At 38.9% G+C, this 20,378-nt stretch overlaps 2 protein-coding genes across 28 annotated transcripts in view; one reads left to right on the top strand and one right to left on the bottom strand.

Moving 5' to 3' along the window:
• Positions 1-20,378, top strand: part of LOC107051715 (adenosine deaminase domain-containing protein 1) — an 81,042-nt gene that overhangs the window by 48,481 nt on the left and 12,183 nt on the right. For 4 of the 27 annotated variants that reach the window (XR_006939123.1, XR_005859396.2, XR_003075032.3 and 1 more), the window contains 7 exons: positions 7,008-7,419; positions 8,667-8,851; positions 8,973-9,133; positions 9,283-9,362; positions 17,025-19,360; positions 20,004-20,040; positions 20,117-20,342. The gene's annotated coding sequence lies outside the window, so the exon portion shown is untranslated. Of the gene's footprint in view, positions 1-7,007; positions 7,420-8,666; positions 8,852-8,972; positions 9,134-9,282; positions 9,363-9,441; positions 9,554-15,788; positions 15,938-17,024; positions 19,361-19,463; positions 20,041-20,116; positions 20,343-20,378 lie in introns of all 27 variants that reach the window. The other 23 variants (XR_005859381.2, XR_003075035.3, XR_005859386.2 and 20 more) reach the window with 23 other exon arrangements.
• IL21 (interleukin 21) lies at positions 918-8,845 on the bottom strand. The gene is made up of 5 exons (NM_001024835.2): positions 8,643-8,845; positions 8,488-8,523; positions 4,690-4,827; positions 4,164-4,244; positions 918-4,056 (listed from the first exon to the last, which is right to left on the bottom strand). The coding sequence occupies exons 1-5, from the start codon at positions 8,775-8,777 to the stop codon at positions 4,009-4,011; spliced, it is 438 nt and encodes a 145-aa protein (NP_001020006.2). The 5' UTR covers positions 8,778-8,845; the 3' UTR covers positions 918-4,008.

Here is a 20,378-nt window from a genome sequence, read left to right as displayed (position 1 = left end):
GGCACACGGGTTCTTGGTCATCGTGGGCCAAAAAACATAGCTAATAGCTACACTGAGAAATAGTGTTTTGTAGCTGAGAATTTGCTCTGTCAAATAGTGCTATTGTGCTTTTTGTATCTGCTGTAGTTTCCATGAAAATAAATAGGAGACATTACTTTTATATTTTTCAATTTCCCTAGCCTTTAAAAGCAAAGAAATGCTTGAAGTATGTTAACAGGAAAAGGAAGACCAGAGATTACACTGTACCATTACTTGATGAGATTGATCATCTCACAAATAGGAGTGTAGATAAAGCAGAGGTGTTTAATGCCTTTTTTAGGGCTCTAGGACTCAGGAGTCACTGTGGGAGTGATAAACTCCCAGCCAACTCTGAACTTGTGTAGGATATTCTGCTTCAGCTGAATGCCCAGTGGAACTCAACCTATGGTACTTAAACAGCTGGCTGATGTTATCACAAGATCTCTGTCAATCACCAACCTTAGGAAGTTTAAAAAGAATTACTTCTGGATTCTGCACCTGAGGACAGGGCAACCCTGGATGTCTGTACAGATCAGGGGGCAAGAGGCCAGAGAGCAGCTCAAAGGGTTCTGGCAGCAGTGAGCATGCAATCTGAACGTGATGGTAGTCAAGTTAAGCTATATGGCGCATGCAGACTGCTGTGTATTGAACACTGATCCTTTGGAAGGTGTCACGTAGTGATGGAGACTTCACATGACTGTAAGAATGCCTTGTCTTTCTTGTGGAACACCCTGTAGTCACTGTTTACAGAGGGACAATATACTTTGTATACCGTATCTTTGGTCTGATCTGGCAGCATCTGTGATAGTGTGGGCTAATAAAGTTCACATGAGGAATCTTACGAGCCACAGTAAGGGTTGACATGTCTGGAAGCTTTTTAGGAAAAGAACAAGTGAAAATTGTATTAGCTAAAATTATTTAATATCATAGGTGTATAAATAAGTCAAACCATGAAGTCCTCAGTATAAACGTTCAATTCACAAAATACAATAAATAATTAAATTAAATGAGACAATTGGTATAATAATAAAGAAACTTCTCAAGAAAAGTAAATATTATACAGAATTGTATATACCGTGCTAAGACACATATTGAAGTGCCCACAATGGACACTTAATGACCAAAATCATAAATACACTGTTAAACCTCCCTGGGAGGTAATGAGCTTTTATGGCTTACTCTGTGTACTCAGCTAAAGAAACATTCTTCTAACAATGCATTCAGTACAAAGAGAGTTCACCTTACAAATAAAAATACATCAAGGTTGTTTCACGTCTAGAATTGTGGTAACCAGTCCTCCCAACATCACGAGTTGGGCCATCTTCATATTGTTTTCCTGAGAATAGTGTTGAAGAACAAGGTGATGTCGCCTTGAAGACTGATCTGTCCTTCGCTGCTTTCTTGTTCTTCATTTGGGATTAAAATAGTACATCCTTGAATAATACACTCAATCTTTCATAGCTGTCACAAGTCAAAAACTTAATAAGAGGCATCAGCACTGTGTGAGTCTTAAGTGTATTTTAAATGTACAGAGCGTTCTGAGTGACTGTGCTGGCACTGCCCAGAAGAGTGGCATTAACTAAGAGCAACTGCGAGAATGTTGTGATTAATTTTTCCCATATGTCTGAACTGGATTATCCAATCAATACAGTTTTCTCCAGGATTTAGGGACAATTAACCCTCTAAGTTAGATTTGTTACAGCTTCTCGCTCTTTGTTTTTTTAATCACGACTTTAGCAGTTTGATTGAAGTTATTCTGCAGATCTGAGAAATGGTCTTACTTTACAAATGAGTATATTGAGATTCAGAAAACCTACCAACCACCCTTTAGCCACTACACTTCCTGTGATATGATCCATAAATTAAAAACAGTGGGGCAAGTCACTGAACAGAAATAGCTACATTACTTAGTTCGTTACATGCTGCCTTGTGTACAAAAACAAACAAACAAACAAATAACCAACAACAACCTGTTTCAGTGTAGGCAGGAATAACCAGTTAGCTTATGATTTTCTGGTAAGGAAATGGCATTTTTTTCTCTTAAGAGATCCATCTCATGTTAAGAGCTGCTTCTCAATGTTTTATAATGATTACTAGTAAATATATAATGCGCAGTGTTCTCTTAAACAAAGCATACTAATCACATTTCATCTCTGCAACAGTAATTATAACAGGGTTTTGTAAAATACTGATTTGAATGCACATATCGAATTACTGGAAAAGAGATTTACAAATCAAAAAAAAAAAAAAGCCTACCTTATATTTTGTACAAAAACAAAGCTCTTTCTCCGTACATACAAGAGGCAGTTCATTTTTAGAATGTTAATTTTCATTCAGTAATGCAGAAACACTGAGATACAGTGGAACATTACTCGGAGGAAAAACAGTTTTTGAAACAAAGAAAAGCAAAAAATAAAAGAAAGACAATCTGAAGCAAAATTGTCATCCGCCAGAAATAAGGAGATGGAAAGCAAAAGAGAACTTGCTGTGGAAACTTTGTTCACTGTTGCCCTGAGGATATTCCTTCTTCCTCTTAACGTATGTGTGTTTTGAAGAAGTTCACATTTCAGGACAGTAAAGTTGTGGAGGCAAAAAAAAAAAAAAAAAGCTTTTTCTGTTAGTTTTCCTATAGGCTGACAATTATAAGAAAGGAAATATTTTTAATAGTACCTCTCACTATTTCTGGAGGTAACTAAGCTTATCGTTTTCCATTGTAACAATTAGTATAGTTTTCCAGTTTCCTTTCTATACTGTGTTTCTACTAAGTAGAGAGAAAGTTAGATGGAAGGTTAATTTTTACTAGAAGTCTTCACACTCCCTTCCAAGAGCAGTGTTTTGAGGGGCTAATATCTCTTTGGAGGGTAAGTTAATAGCTGCTTCACAGACAGAAGTCTCAAGGTACAAAGTCATGGCAAGCAGAATATTGTCGTACATAATTAAGTTGCTAAAAACTAGTTCTAAGTGATGTGATACTTACTTTTATTAAAAAATAAAAATAAAAATAAAAAATGAAAAGCCAGTGCTGTCTCTGGCCAGAGTTTCACAGAAACATACAAGGTGCAGAAGCTGTACAGTGAAGTTTCCACATAACAAAAACTTGACAGGTTATAGAGAAAAAAATGCTATTTAAACCATTCTGGAATCAAGAGTGAACAGAGGAAATAGTGTTATGGTACCTGGATATAAGAGTAAGATATTCTGAGAGAGGAAATAAGTTTTTGAGATGCGTCACTCTGAACGATCATCAGTTACTGTATTTGCTGGATCTCTTGCAGTGGCCAGTCATATCAGCCATGAATTTACCACGTTAGCTTGAAGTAGTTGAGGTGGAATTCTGTCTCCCCACAGAAGTTTTTTCCCCAGAGAATTCTACATCTCCACTTCAAGCATTTGAGTTAACTCTTTCCCCGTTGAAACCAGGGACAAATGTGCCATTAACTTCAACGTGGAAGCATGTCAGACCCATACCATACAGTATGATCTGTAAATGTTTTTCCACTAGTTCCGTGATAGTTACATGCAGGATATTTTTTTCATAGTGAGCTAAGATACAATCTAAAAACTTACAAATAAAATTGTGTGTGTGGTATTATTGTGGTAGAAATCAGTCCAAGTAGAAGCTTGAGTTTTCAAACATACTGATAATTTTTTGTCTGTTTTCTTTAAAATGTTTCAGACACTTACGTATGAGATGCATTTGAGATGAATGCAAAAATAGACAAGCAGCCATCTCGTGCATTTCTAGTTCAGCATAAGGTGATAGCAAAGTCCCATAGGTGAGCCTTGTTTTGTGAAATTACTGTTTGAATTTCACTGTGAGATGAGGCTAGGATTACTTTCAAATCAGCATCATTCTTATGCTTAGCCATCCAAATAAGCCTCCCTAATATTCTGGGGAGAAGCTTTCACTTACCACACACACAGCACAGCAGAGTAGCAACGAGAAATATTTACATTTTTCACATTGTCTTAAATAGCATAGTGTCTGCTTCAAATAGTAGATTTTCCGTAGCGTTCAGCTGTGGAGTTCTTGAATAACTGTGAAAAAAAAAATGCATTGTTAGAAATAACAGAAAATACAGGTATCGGTGCTTATTTACAGAATGTCAGAAACCAGACAGGAAGATCCAAATCTAATCCATTACCTTTTGCATCAGTTTTGAAAAGCTGTTCAGAAACTCTTGGGGTTTTTTTCTCTCGTAGGATTCACATGAAGACTCACAATGCTGAAAGATAAAGCAGAGCACGCCGCTTTGAAAGAGCTCATCATAATTGTCAATGATACTTAGTGTCTTCTTACTGAAAAAATCTAGCTGATTGTAATCAAAGCTTTTTATGAATAGTAAAACCAAGACATAGGCTATTTCAGAAAGCGACTGAAAATAGTAACTACACCTTTTCATTCACAATTTTTGCAGTATTCCCTGTTCTTTAGCCCCGTGCATCACATAGTTGTAATCGTTAAAGTGCATACATGCAATTAACTGATAGGATCAGAGTGAATGTTTCTAGAAGTGCAGAAAAACTGATATTTCTCATTTCCAAAGTAATGAAAAATTGATCTGGTTTTCTAACAAGTTTGGCTCTTAAAATTCTACTGCTAGAGGTGGTGTCTGTTGCAGAAAATAAGGGGTAGTGATCAAGACTGTGAGCAGTGGCAGGAAATCCTACCTCTTCAGAGACTGGGAGAAAAGGTCTTCTCAAGATCTTCACAGTTTTGGCGAATGTAGCATTTACTTGGCTGTTTCTTGGCTGTAATTTCAGTATGCCATTCTGGAAGCAGGTTACAGCTGTGAGCAGGCATCCATCCTAGGGCAGGAAAAGAAGGAACAACTTTAAAAGGAACATCCCAGCACGTGTGTTGTGATTTTTGTTTAAAATTAAGAATTCAAGGTGCATATTGAGAAGATCCAGAGGTACTTTTTTTATATATAGTTTTAGATAAGCGAAGGATCCTTTGATTTTCCCATTCTTTGATAATTGCTGAAGTATTTCCTCATCAAATGCATGCCTAAAGTCTCCCTTTGGATATTAATCATGAGAGCAGCCTGCCTTTTCTCTTTCATGGTGCGGTTGCACATTAATTTTCATTACGCTAACAGGCTACCAACTCTCCAGAATCTCCTTTCCTGCGTGGTAGCAGTTTTCCTCACTAGGCATACAACTATGGAAAATACCACCAAAGCCAGCCTATTGTCAACAGAAAAAGAAAAGCAGTGTTTACTGAAGCCCATTTCTAACGTGTTTTCCATTTTCCAAAGAAACATACACTTAGAAATGCTGATTATGCACATTAGAACGGCTCCAAAGACGTCATCTTTGTTTTGCATACCAACAGCTACCAAAGCTGAATCTCGTCTGGTTTATGAGATGCCACTGCAGTGTGCTGCTTTGGCAAGGACAAGGCAACCTCGGTGTATGTTGCCTATAGCTAGCGTAAATAGCATCATCTTATGTTGGTTAGATACAACATTTTATTTTCATTTAAAACCACACTTTTGTGTTTGTTTCAAGCTTCTTACCGTAACCAGACTTGCTTACTGGAAAAAAAGCACTCTTTTTTCAAGAGATTGATTTTCCAGCTGAAACTGAAAACGTTTTGTGCCTCATCCGTGATGAGCTGAGAAACTAGCACTTCTCATATATGCTGCTTTTTCTTTTTTTATTTTGCTGAGTTAACAGTTAGCTGTAGGCAGGCCAACAGTCAGAGGGCCACAAGGATCGCATTTTTGGTATGTTATGATGGGTTCAGCATTTTGATGAAGAGGCATTAAGAAGCATGTACCGCTGGTGAAGCCTGAGGGGCACTGGGTAAATGTGTAAAATAGCTGTGCCAGAAACAAACATTCTGCACCTGACTCTGACTTTACAGATTACCCTGAAAAACCTTTACTTCCTGAACTAGCAAACAGCAGTTAGGTGCTGATGTGATGTAAATGGGCATTGTGCTATTGGCTTCAGCCGCAAGGTCTATCACCAAGGTCTATCCTATTTTCCCTCCAGTCTTGCAGTCTTGAATCAGCTCAGTATGAAGTCTTCCTCAGCTTCAGCATCTTTCCTTTTGAGTTTTTGTCCTCTGCTGTCTTTAACCTCTCACTACTTTTTTTTTTCTTTTTTTTTTTTTTTTCATTTTTTAAATCTCACTTGAGCGTACAGGGAAATCATGTGGGATTGCACTGGGGCTAACACAGTCCAGCCACTGGAATCTCAAGGAATTCAAAACCAATATTGATAAACCACCGAATTTTTGATGTAATGAAAAATAGTCTTCTTCCTACGTATTCAAGGCCAAATTCAAATCTGCCATAAGCAGGTTATCATACAAGTAATACTATGATATTCAAAGTGCAGTTATCTGAAATACTTCTTATTAAATCCGGTTTTGTACGTTAAGGTGTACCTGCAACTTTGGCTTGATATAATTCATACAGAGTCATAGAATTGTTTGAGTTGGAAAGGAACTTTAAAGGCCATCTAGTCCAGCTCCCCTGCAATGAGCAGGGACACCTGCAGCTATATCAGGTGCTGAGAGCCCCGTCCAGCCTGACCTTGAATGTCTTCAAGGACAGAGAATCCACAGCTTCTCTGGGCAACCTGTGCCAGTGCTTCACTGCCCTTATTGTAAAAACTTCCTTATATCTAATCTAAATCTCCCCTCTTTTGGTATGAAGCCATTTTCCCATGTCCTATCACAGCAGCTCCTGCTGATGAGTCTGTGCCCTTTCTTACAGCCTCCCTTTAGATACTGGAAGGACATATAACACATATAATATAATAATAAAATATAGAGTATATATATATTTGGATAATTCAATAAATGTAAATTTCACCCCACAGAATGAAAGCCTTATCAGTGTGATTGCTGGTAATAATTACTGCTAACAGTTATTCTTAATAATTACTGTTAACTTTTCATCAGGGATCAAACCTGTATCGATCTTAGTACCTTCTAAATACCTAAATTCTTTATCTCCTATACTTTTTGACAGAGGTACTCAGGACCTCCCAGAGTCAGCCCGTAAAGCCCTGTGCTGCAAATGAACTGTTGTCTTCCTTCCTGAGGTGATGGTGTTTTTCAAGAGAAAAAAAAAGCAACAACCAGATGAAGCGATTAGTCACTGGCTGTATTTGCTTGTTTCAGAGGCAGCGGTAAACTCTGCAGTAAAATGACGGCTAACCATCTGGCTCTTTTCACTTTGACGGTACGACTTAGAAAGAGTGCTAGTGAAAAAAAACCCAGCAGTTATATTGAGTGCATTACTTTTTGCACTGCAGTTGTTTCTAGCAATGAGATGGAATGGAATATACCTGTTTTGGTCATGCTTCTCTATGTTTTTTTGCGCATCAAAAATGCACCCAACCGTAAATCTTAGGAGGAGGCTAACAGCTTTGTGAAAAGAGGTGAGTTGTTTTCCTTTCTTCTTGCAGTTTGCAAAAAAAAAAAAAAAGTGTACAGTCCTGAGTAAACACCTTTATACTCTGCAAGTTGCTTTTTTAAAAGTACGCATGATGATTATTTTTACATGTTGCTTAAAATTGCTTACTTTCTGAAATAGGTGTCCACACCCACAAACACACACGATGGCTAAATTTAAGATAAGTGATAACAAGGTCTTCATCGTGTGTTCGGGATTATCAAAAGAATGCAGAACACACTGAGTTTCTAAACTTTTCAGACATGCTGTTATTTTCAGCATTTTGTTATGCTGTAAATCCCGCATCCTGCCACTGTGTAGATGTGCACACACTTTCTGTGACTCTGGCGTAACTTAATACATATGAGAAGTTCCTGACTTTGAATAATCCATAATATCATCACTTAAAAAATGTATAAATAAATATCGGTATAAAAATTGATTTGCAGAGACCTGCTGTGGTTATTTTAACAAGTTATAATGTAAAGAGAATACTTGCAGAGTGCAGCTTTGTCTCCCGGTCTGTGTGGTAGCACAAGCTTTGCTCACAAGTAGTCTGACAGAAACCAGTGTGACTGCATGAGAGGAAGTGCTATGTAATATAGCCTTACAGTACCATTCTTGACACTTATCTCCAGTGGGAGGGAAAGGGGATCCCTTCAGGCTCTGTTACCAATGCTCTTGGAGCTCACAGTAGCTGGAGGCGCTTCCTCGCCCAAAAACTGCATCCCCAGGAGCATTGCTAATCATGTAGGTTTTGTACTCATGGCACTGAGTGAAGGGAATACTTACAAATTTGAGTCCGTGGATGTGCTAGAATGCACAACCTAACCTAACCTATCACTAACCTAATAATTAAGACTGTGTAATATAAACGCTTCTGGCATGAAAAATCCAGGAATAAGGAACTTGTATCCAAGCATTTTCAAACTAGCTTGTACTAAGAGTTCTAGGTCAGAGATGTGAAAAAGAGGGCGTCTGCCATTTGTCAGAGGAAATAACCAATACAAAATACATTTGATATAGTTAGAAAGAAATGTTAAAGCAGCCTCACCCCAGGGTTTTCTGGTGTATGCAGCAATTCGACATCCTACAATAAAACAAATCGAAGTTAGAAAAGTTTAGCATTTGAGCGATGTCCGTCAAAAGATATATTCAATACATAATACTTGAAAATAACTTCAGAATTAGGACAAATGCTTTGCTTACCTTATCTTTCACCACATCTTTTAGATGGTCAATTGTCTTTGAAAGCTGCTTGTATTTCATTGCTTTTGGTGAAGTTGCAGTCAGCACCATACTGAAACAGAAGAAGAGCATACAGAAAATAATCATCCTCTCCATACTGATGAGTTTTGTTGTGTTAGGAGCAAAGTTGTGCTATCCAAGATGAACACTTCAGTTTGAGCTGTGCTCAGGTATGCCACATACCTACCTATATATTGGTCTTTGATGCAGATGTAAAACCCACCCATTTCAGTTTGGAAAGCTTTGAAGAATGGATTAATGAGTAACCCTTTTTTCTTTTCCATTGGCTAGGTGAGTTTGTGCGTAGGGGGCAGGGATTGATGGAGTGAATTAAAATATGCCCCATCTGCACATTGGACAGGAAAAAAAGAGAAAAGGGTGAATTCCCATTTTCGTTTTGAGTCAAAAAATGAACGTAGTAAAAAGTAGATGCTTAGAAACCACAGGCCCAGGTAAACAAAGATTCTGCTTTTTTTTTTTCCCTGCTTCTTGCAGCAACTAATCTCTTCAATCCACTTGAAATTCATCAATATCATGCTGATGAAATATGGCAGGACTTCTTTTCAGAACATTGATATATTTATCCTACTTTTCTTTATAGCTCCAGAGGATACGTAGCTTGTTCCAGCTGATGGCTGTGAACTGCCACCTTTACATTCATGCATGGTTTCTGCAACAGCTGTGAGTAAAAGCTTATTTTAACATTTAAGCCAGCTGAGATCTTCTTTTTACTTCAAGCTGATTTCATGTATTTTAACAGCGTGCTCGTGAGCATGTCCATTGGGGGCTGAAAGTGCATTTGCAGGGGTCTGAGCTCATGGAGATGCATTGCCACGGGAGAAGTGGATTCCTGTCCCACGCCCATTGCCCAGGTGGGCACAATACTGGAGGATCAGGGACTAAGTTGTCATCAGTCCCTCAGATCATTATCACGCTGGGGCTGTGATTGAGTGGATATGGCAGCTAAACATGTTCAGTTATGTTTTGTTGCAGTTAGGCTGGAGGTTAGCTTTGTATCTCTATGCAATCCCTTCAATGGAGATGTGATGCTGAGGCCAGAGAATTCTCTTGAGAACACAGAGATGCCTTTGTGTGGTGTGAAATAGATAAAAAATGCACTTAGAATTTAAAGGGAGAATAAAAACAGCAGAATAATCTGAATTAAGAAATAAGTCAGATTCCTGTGATTTCCTTCAAAATTGTTGCCTACTGCAGTGAAGTATGTCTGCTACTTCTGAGGAAGCAGATTTGAGATTATTACTTGAAAGACACATTAGTGATGGGAGCTTTTCTAACAGGTGTCAGTAAGGAATGTTCTCTTATGAGGACTACCTCAGTTGCCTTCCTGCTAAATGAGTTCCATGGTATTTATAGACATTCCCAAATATACTCCTTTTGTTTCTTGTTTGTTTGTTTGTTTACTTTTTTGTATATCAGTTTTCTCCATCCCAAGCCCCGTTCTCATTGCTCTCACTCACTTGCACTGAGCGCACAGAACAGCCCTGTGTGAGCGCCAGGGACTTCCGTGCTGCCACCTCTAGGAATCTTTTCAACACCACTGCTCCTAATATTGCATCTCAAGGAGGTAAAATGTCTTTAAATGACTGTTATGTACTGTCAGTAATAAATGGTTATCAACACTGTTGTATGACCATTAAAAGGTTGCTGTGTAGAACTGGTAGAAGGCAAATAAAATCAGTTGTGCACCTTTACTGTGATAAATAAAAAGGTACCTAAGTGTCTTGACTACCTCAGCCTCTTGAAGTTGGAAGATTTTAGATGGCTTTGAGGATGCTTTGCAAAAGAGAAGGTGTTTCGACTTCATGTCTTTACTTAGAAGGCTAGTCTGTATAATAAGCTGGCACTGAACAAAATGCTTCTGTGTTTACCTGTCAGGTGGGTCAGTCGGACACTCAGATGGGATGACTGATTTCTGTCCATTTCAAAATCTCTCACCATTTAAGCTGGTGTGTTTGTTTTCTGTATACAAATGTTTATTCACTATAAACGGTTTCTGTGCTTAAGGCATTTATAATCTTTCAGCAACTGGATAGGTTAGAGGAATAGATTTTAAAGGTGTATGCAAGTGTGTCTACACAAATGCACTCATGCTTTCATGTATGCACAAAATGTCTCCTGGCAAAAGGTGCAGCTAATCACATCTGACAGAACAGGAATCTTCAGAAATGAAAATGGAAATAAGATAGAAAAATATTTTCTTCTAGAACATAATCTAAAATATAATTTCATCAATAAAAGGTAGTGCAGTCTTTTTTTTTTTTTTTCTCATTTATTTTGAGGGGCATGTTTTGTATTCATTTTAGATGAGCAGCCTAAATGGACTAAAGTGGAGGGAATCTCAGGTTTTATTCAGAAGTTAGGTTAATTTACAGCTAAGGTTCATAAATGGACATCAGTAGCAGAAGAGACATCTTGTTTGAGAAACCATAACCAGTACTTATTTTTATCTCTTCTCTCACCTTATTCATGTGAACTTTTGTAGAGTTTGTTCTTTTCAAATCTATTGTTCAACACCTCTGTGAAGCTGCTGAAGGGATGAAGAGATTATTATTGTGGTATTCTTTATGTGAAGCTGATACTTAAAGTCTGCTCCTCTTTAACCCAACTGAATCTTCATCTTCTCTGGGTTGTTGACAAGTAATTTAGATGAACATACATTGTATTCTCAATCCAGTTTTTTGATAACGGCATTGGAAGTGTTCATAGTTAAGGAGCAGATTGGTGATATGTATGTTTCTGCCTTTTTTTGCTAGTGTTTCACATTTGCATTTTTTTGAGAAGTTTCTTTGAGCCCAGCTTCTATAGGTGAACATGCTAGCTCTGCTGGCTTTTATTTTAGGCAGCTTTATTTGGTTGATAGGTTGGAAAGTTTCCATTTGGATGTGAGGTTGACTCTGTTAGCTTATTAGATGGTTGGCATCTAATGCAAAACTCACGCTCATGCAAAAATGCCACTGCATTGACCAGACAACTTCAGGGCCACTCAAGAACTTCAGTTAGTGCTGTCCGTGTATTTTCAGGATCTCAGGGCTTGAACAGGCAACATAGAGGCATCAGCTCCTATCCCCTGCCATGACAATATGTCATAATTATTTAACAGTTGTGTTTACCTCCATAGTTGGTTCTTGAAGTCTCTGTGCTTAGCAATCAGAGACATTCTTACTTCCAGCATTGATGCACTGACTGTTAGCTTAGTCACTTCTATTCTGACACTGATGCTGTCATTCAGTTTAGATCGTTTTCTCCTCTGACTGATGTTTCCTCATTTGCTTTGCTTAGAGAGAGCAGTCAGACCCCCTCTGATGCCAGACTAAGCAAACTGATGCCTTTAAGTGTACCTGTCCTCTAATCATCCCATCCATTCTGCTCTGCACACATCCATTTGATTGGCAGACACCTCCATTGGAATGGTAGATAATATTCTGGATGAGGTCCCAACATCTCATTGTACAGTAGCTATAATATTTTATTGAACCATCTGGAAGTGCTTCACTTATTACTGACTAAAATTGCATTTTTGTTGCTCCTTGATAATTTGCTGGACAGGAGTAATGCACAACTGCATTCTGGATGCTACTGTGTCTCTGGGAGTCATTTAGAGATTCCCAGGACTGTACTCTCACACTTGACCATGTCCTACAACTGTATAGAATAACCATACCTGTGTAGCTAGCAACCATTTTAATTTCATCTTTTGTTGTTTTTTCTTTTCCCAAAGTTGCAATAATTAAGGCTCTAATGCAGTGATCAGAGTTTAATTACTGCAGTTTCTAGAGCTAGTCTGAAAAACAATGAGATAATTGTGCATGGATGGTCCTGAGATTGTCACTTTAGGAAAGAAAGTAATTACAATGGCAGGCAAAGGCGGCTTTAAATTCCCTGCGCCAAGCCTCAAGCATGGTGAGAACTGTCTTAAAATTCTCTCCTTGTTTAAAGGAGGTTGTGTCATTGCAAGCTTCATTTTTTAAAAAAGAAGCTGTTTTGTTAGACTCTGGTTCTCCCTTCATGTTTAGGAGTATTTAATGACATTGTAGACTAAGGGAGAACTCTGCTGATAGCTGCCAGGTTGTGCACGCTGCATGTAGTCCTAAAGACGCTTTTTATATCAGTGCACTGTAAAAGGCAGTTTATGATATCAGAGGGGACATTAATGTGAATGGTAAGTGGTGGTTAAAATCCCTGTGTATTTTACAGTGAAACCTTCTGTGTGAAAGAATGCCTGTACAACAGCATCAGAGAGCGCTTGGGCAGCAGGTGTTTAGTGAAGCATTGTCACTTAATACTCAGAAGCATCACAGAAATATCGCAGACCTCATCTCTTTACTGGTCCAGCAGGATAATTCATGGGTTTATTGGAGGTACCTAAATTAAATATATTATGTCATAAATCAGTGATGAAGTTGGTGAAGCAATTAGAATGGGAAACTAAACAGGTATTTGGTGATGTGATAGCAAGTGATTGCGTATTATTTCTCTGAAGCTGTATAGTCTTCTGTTTTGTGTTAGAGGCTCTGAGAGCATAATAATTGAAGAAAGGCACACTGACAGAGAAAGTGAAATATAAGGACAAAGAACTTCCTTTATGTCTAGGCAGTGGAGAAAACTCCTTGATATCCCTCTCATCAGATAAGAGCGAGCAACATGGTTTTTACATACGTCACTTCTCTTTTGTGGCTTAGGAACATGCTGAGTCAAATAATGACACTTACTCTCGCACTGTCGCCTGCCTGGCCTTGGAGGGATGGCTGCAGAGTGGAAATCTGAAAAACCTCCCATTCCTGGCCCATTAAGCTGAGTCCTCCTCTTTCCTTTTTGCGACATTGCCACTCAACACCCAAGTACTGAATGACTTCGACCCTGAAAGTCCGGTTTCCCCACCCACATTTTCCTTTACAGTGTAGCTGAATGGAGGCTTTTCCCATAGCTTAGTCATTGCTAAGCCTCCCCCCCAAAAAAGAGAGAAGCCTGTAATGCACGGAGCTGCTTTCAAAGAATTTGTGTAACTTATGTCTGTGGGATTCCACATATATGCCATCTGCATCACGGGGAGAGTGCAGGAAAGCAAACTGAAAAATGGGAGCCCAGGAAGAGGACCTTTGTAACACAGATCTACGAAACCTAGTTTATAAAACATTTCTGACAACTTTCTCCAAATATTATTTTCTTCTTGTTAACTTTGTGCAATCCTTCTGTCTTCTAACCTTGCTTAGAAAAGAGGAAAATTAACTACCAAAAGCAGGGGAAAAAAAACTCTTCTTAGTTATATTTACTATGAAAATTGGAATAAATACAACTCTCAATGTGGTGAAAAGGCGCTGAAAAATTAATAGACTGCATACAGTGCAATAAAACTATTGAGATTCTCCATAATGTTTCTCCACAGTGTTATGTTATAGACAATTTCTAATCCACGTTGAAGTCTAACATTGGCAAATAAAAAGATCCCATGCAGTAGATGAAGGAATTGGAAAAACAAAGGGAGCAGCTGCGTCAGGAGACTGTGTACTTCTGTCCTTAAATAATGTATTGAAAATAAAAGGGATGCCAAGTAAGGGCTTTTATTACAGAAGATTCTTCTAATATCATGTAAGGGCAAGTACATTGAGCTGAGTATTCGTGACAACTTCTAGTTGCTGGGAAGCAAGGAAAAGAGCACAAGTGCTCATCTGGCTGAGTTATAAAGTAGAATCTTACAAGTTCATTATTGGTGAGTCAAATTAAAGTAACTCTGTTGTACTCCATCTTCCTTGCTTCTGGATACTGAAAGAACAGAATCATCCTCTTGTTACTCTTCATGATACGGTAAAAATGCCATTACCATAATTGCCCAACCAGACCAAAGTCACGAGCAAGAAATTCTCCAAACATGTGGAGTGTCTTCCACATAAGGACTAAATATGTGACTCCACAAGCCCCAGCACTTGTGTCTTTTAACTAGCACAAAATGATGGACACCTGGAGCAGAACTAGCACACAGATCTGGCAAGGCATCGTATCTGTCCCACACATTTTTTCAAATCCAGAAGTCATTGAGAAGAGAAAAATAAGACCTGGTATATAGCACAGAGAAATCACTGGGCAGATTTTTTCTGTTGGCAGAGAACTTCCATGAGTGTCAAAGAACGCCCATATCTGTGGTTCATAGTAGGGACTGAACTGGTACCTCAGCACTGTGGGTATGCCTATGTTCAACCTCTGGCTATTACTAGGTTTAAAATTCATTATTTTACACTTTGAGTAGTGAACATCAGCTACATTATGTCTGGTTCTTGATTGCAGTTAGGGCTGAGATGCAATGCTGCCACGCAACAGAAAAAGACAATGTAAGAATGAAAGAGACTTGGATGGAAAATAGAACCTGCTTTCAAGAACAGGCAGAGACTTTCTGAATCTAGTACAGCCGTGTTCATGTTTTTGCCTAAGCTTTGGAAACAGCTTCAGCTAGTGAAGATGGATGAGTAATGCAAAGCCATTTGCAAATGTTCCCGTGCTGTCTCATGTGCTTTGTACTGGGCATTATTGTCTTAGTGTTCCTTTTTTTTTTTTTTTTTGGAAGGAGTGACTATGACTGCAAAGCAGAACAATTTAACATTAACAGTAATTGTATATTTGTTAAATACCAGGCATATCTTGCTCCTCAGTCAACCCAGTGATGTTTGTTATGCATGAAGTGTGGTTGATGTATTTCTTATCAACAAATAATAACAAACTGTATTGAGAAATGCCTGCATTGAGACTCCCAGAGCCTAAGACAAGGCTGGACCAGCTATGCACTGCACAGGATACTCAGAAGAACTGTTCTTTTGAGGCCATATCACTTCAAGCCTTTCCTTTAATGTTGGAGCAGCCACCCACCTCCTGGGTAGCACCTTTCTCTGCGTGTAGGATGGAATAAGCCTTGCTGGGTCACTGAGTCTAGTCTTCTGCCATTGCAGGCATCCACGTCATCCAGTCTCTTTCACGTCTCAGCTATGCTCTCCTGCATGAGTCCTTATCAGTTCAATCTTGGTAACGATAAGAGCTCAGCTTTTTCTGTGCTTGTGCTGTGTTCCAGCTTCTATAGGGTGTTTTCATTTTTATTTACAGCACATCTTTCCCCACTACTAAAGGACAGCCACCTTCAGAAGACAAGGCAGCAGCTGTCAGGATATCAGGACAGCAATTTGAGGACAGAAAGTAGTTCTTCAGCTGAAAGACACAGGTGTACAGGGAGGTGTGGGCTATAAGCAAGAAAAGTGAGTGCTCCTTTCTGTATTGCAGCATTGAAATCTCCTGCAGCTCTGCTGCATGGTGGCATTTCACTGTGCCTCTTCAGATCTTCTTAGGAAACATGGCCAACGGGTGTGCAGTCTTCTACCATGGGAGTGTTCTCTATATGTAACATGTTTCGGAATAATTCCATTAAGGGACAGTATTGCCTGTGGTGTGACAAACTGTGATGTGGTGGTACTGAAACCCAAACATAAATGTCCTGTTCATTCAAAATGTTCAGAAAGAGAACTCCAATGAGATGTATGCAGATGTTGGGCAGGGAACAGAAAAAGTAGAACAGCACAAAGAAGAAGTCTCCATTTGTTAATTCATTAATGTTTATGAAGAGAGGGAACAGAAATTGAAAGAGATTTACTTCTATTTTACAATATCAACACAAACAAGTAAAAACCAAACCATTACAGGCTCAAAATGGGCAAATCTGCTGCAGTTTTTGGCTGTGTATGACATAGCAAAAACTACTCCACTTGGCTTTTGGGCCTTCCTTTAGTGTCAGTGTTGACATTACAGTCTGTATTCCAATATCAAAATTAGAGGTTTGTTATAGATTCTGGAAGTCATTCTCTGGGTTTGATGAGGCTGCTGTGCTGGTGTGGGATCTCCCCAGCAGTAAAATTGTTTCCCTATCGCATGGCCTAGAGCAAACAGAGGGACACAGATAGTGAGGGACTGTGGCCTCTCCTCCCTCCTCTCCAGCAAATCTGCACTGATTTTACCTTCCTTACACATACCTTCTACATCAATTTATCTTTAAAATCAAATACAGCTTTTTGCTTTTTATGTTTTACTTTTTGGCATGTCTTGGTAGAAGCAGATAACTGAATGCAGCTTTTATTTCTAAATAGTTTCTCTTTCTGGTTCTCTTGTATTACCAAAATATTGCAGTCTTTAGATTGTACTACTGATCATAAATGTCTAAATGTCTGTGAGTGCATACACAGTTTTTATTAGAATTATTTAATGGTAGATAATACTTAATAAATAAACTTCTGGTTTAAAGATCAGTAAACTCATCGACATTGTTCTCCTGCCATGGCTTTTGTTTCCCAGGTCAAGGAACTGTGTCATGCCATACCATGCTGGGGCACTTATGTGGCACAGTGAGAAATAGTGGATGCAGAGAAGCAACGTGAGAATACACAGGAGGATGTGGTCTGCCTCCCCTTGAAGTGACTCCACATATCTGCTTGCAGACCAGCTCTTCAGCTTCTATTGTGCACTACTACACTGAGTGCTGCAAACCACTGTACCAGCCATCAGATGCTTGTGCTTCAGCTCCTGCAGCAGAGAAGAGGCTCTGTTGTCACACTGTGAAACCAAAGGTCAGGTTGATGCAGGAGCCACCCCTGCAAACCTCAGGTTGTAGTAACACAACTGCCTTCTTCAGCAGCGAGGCCATTTAAAGAACTTTCTACTCCATGTCACCGCCATTCTCTTGTGGCTCTTTGCCACAGTGTATTGGTCTTTCAGGAGCCTCTGTTGCAGCTGCTGGTATCAATGAAACGATCCAAGTTAAAAATCCTTCTAGCAAACAACTTCAGAGTTTGCTTGTTCGTTTTACTTTGTTTTGATTAGAACTATTTTACTGCCAACTCTGCCTTCTCCATAGCACAACTGACAGGTTTACAACCAGCAATGCATTGCTAGAAGTCAGAAACTCCTCTTCTACTGGCTCTGCTGCAGATCAAAACCATGGATCGCCTACGCAACAAGTACCTCCTAGCACACAGGGCTGAGGGGGCCACTGGGTATCACTGAGCAGCAGTATTCCAGGAACAGTAATCAGTTGCAAGTGCAGATAGAATGAAGCCCTTTCACTGTGGCTGAAATACAGTTTCTGACAGAATCATTTTAAGGAAGAGAATTTAAGAAAGTCTTAACTCAGCAGCCTGGTCTACATTTAAAACTTGTAGGTATGATGTCACCATTTTGTTGAGTTTTGTTTTGTTTGTTTGTTTTTGCCAGGCAGTTATATCAATGACATCTCTGATGTGGTTGCAGCTATGCCATTATAGAATTATCTTAAATAGGAATACTAACTGTCCCATTTCTCATACTCTTCGAATATAATGCAATTTGTTATGACTTTATACTTCAGTAAGTGTACTATTTCATTGTTGACAGCAGGTTAGGGAATGCTCGGAGATGGCTGCCTAATACTACACTTAACAGATAAAATATAAATGCAGTATCTCTGGAAAAAAAAAAAAAGCTTTACGTGGTCAATTTTTTCAGAAATCGTTTGGTCTGCCTTCATCTCCGACCAGATGCATGTAACGGACGTGGATGTGTACGCCTGCATCCACAGATATATCTTTTATATGTGCACTCATACACATTTTAAAAGCTACATGAAACAGTTGCTTTGCATAGTGAGTTTCATTTTTTTTCACAGGTCAGCACCTTTAGCGAGCCCTGGAAAAACTATAGTGCGATCAGTCATCGCACTGAAGCAGCAGCAGTTGGCAGTCTTGGACAAAAAGCTGAATGCTGTGGTTTCAGTAACTTATCATTGAAACCTTGTGGTTCTGTGTAGGAGGTTGCACAAGCTGGACACGTTTGACATCCTTGTTTCTGAGCGGTGAAATCTGTACATCTAATTTATGAAAATTATCTCTGGTGTGATTTTATTCTTTTTTTTTTTTTTTAATGAAGTCAACATTTTATTTTCCCTGCATTCAGTGGAAACAATAATGGAAATGTTTTAAGATGTACTGTGAACCCATTTTGACCTCAAAAGGGAGAGTAATAAAAATATTCTTGATTTTGATTAAGTTCTAAGAAGGAAATTAAAATTAAATACTTGGAGTTGCAGTTGGGAAGAAAGCATTTCTCAGGTGGGGAAGCAGACACAGAAATGAACTGTGAGAAGTCACATAGGTGTTATGAAATGAGAATCTCCCAAGTGGGAATAGGATATTAAAAAAAAAAAAAAAAAGCAACACAATGAAGTAAGGCAGTTTAGAATAAACCATGGTATCTGTCGTCTTTCAGATGGTCTATGCAAACTGGTAAGGTTACGTGCAGGGCAAATGCAAGACGTATCTGCAGCTTAAACAGCTGAAGTCACATCAAACAAGCAAAACAATGTAAGTCAGTCATCACTCGGTCAGTTAATGTATTTTTTTCTTTCGTTTTCTTTAGTTTTATGCTAAGTTTGGTGAAATAATGCAGTTCCTTGACGAGTGAAATGTGCTAATGTTGGTGCAAAGGGCATCACAGCAGGTATGCGTAACTGGGATTGGAAGGCGGAGAAAACAGATTTCTTGGCTTTTCCATGCTGTGTAGCTTCGGAAGAAATACATCCACATCTGCATTGCCAAACTGGAACTGGGATGCACCATGGTCTCTTCTCTTCCTCATTTCCACTTCTGCCTTATGCTCTGGTGAGTGCCTACCATCATGTAACCCCAGAAAGATGAGCTGTGGCAATAAAAGATAGCTGAACCACTAATAGTGGCAAATCACACTCCTTTCTGTCACAAGCAGCAGAACTGCGCTTACTACCAACAGGAAGTATTGCCTCCGAGAAGTAAATTCCCAGGAGCATGTGTGCCATTCTCTGTGGTTAAACATAGTAAGTGAATCTAGGGAAACATACTTAAAATGATCAAAGACCTTTGAATAAGGTCAAATGGGAATAAATGGGAAGAAAAAGAACATTTGAGGTACGAAACAAAGTTTCGTGCTAAAATATAGGGTCATAGGAATATAGGAAGGCTTGGTTGGAAGGGACCTGTAAGATCATCTGGTTCCAACTTCTGGTGTAAGTAAATGACGTTAGGTGAAAAGCAACTACTCAGTCATTTGTGGGAGTACAAAAATCTGTCAGGAAACTTTAGTCAAAGGTTATATAATACTTCTTTGTGAGCAATGATTGAAAGTGTCATCACCTGCTGTTGAGGGAGGACTGTCAAGTTTCATGCTAATAATTTTCAGTAATTTCATTTCTATATCAAAACATCAATAGAAAACCATAGGTTTTAGTTCCTTACTTCTTGTCTTGTCCTGCTTGTGTTTTCTTTCCAGAAACCTGAGCTGATAATCATTACAACTGCAGCTGCAAGTAAGTATATAAGAAAATGGTAAAATTGCTATCTTAAGTTAGTTTTCTGGACAGTGACGTGTTTATTGCCTGTTAGTTGTGTGCTTGTTGCAGACTTATCACATGACACCAGATTCTTTGAGCATACCGTGCTGTTTCCCTGAACTGACTTGTGGGAAGCTGAGAGAAAAATGAGGATCCGCTGCGGGTGCTAGTTGAAATCAGTGGACTTGATCAATCCTTTTTCCTCCATAATCATTGCAAGCATGGAAAATGTAGATAACCAAAGAAGTACTGTCTTTTTGACCATCTGAAATGTACCTGTAAACAATATCTTAAGAGTCCGTTTTCCTCTCTGT

The sequence above is a fragment of the Gallus gallus genome, chromosome 4 (assembly GCF_016699485.2).
Source record: "Gallus gallus isolate bGalGal1 chromosome 4, bGalGal1.mat.broiler.GRCg7b, whole genome shotgun sequence".
NCBI lineage: Eukaryota > Metazoa > Chordata > Aves > Galliformes > Phasianidae > Gallus > Gallus gallus.
Note: the sequence above shows the minus strand (reverse complement) of the source record. Positions and strands in the feature narration are given on the sequence as shown.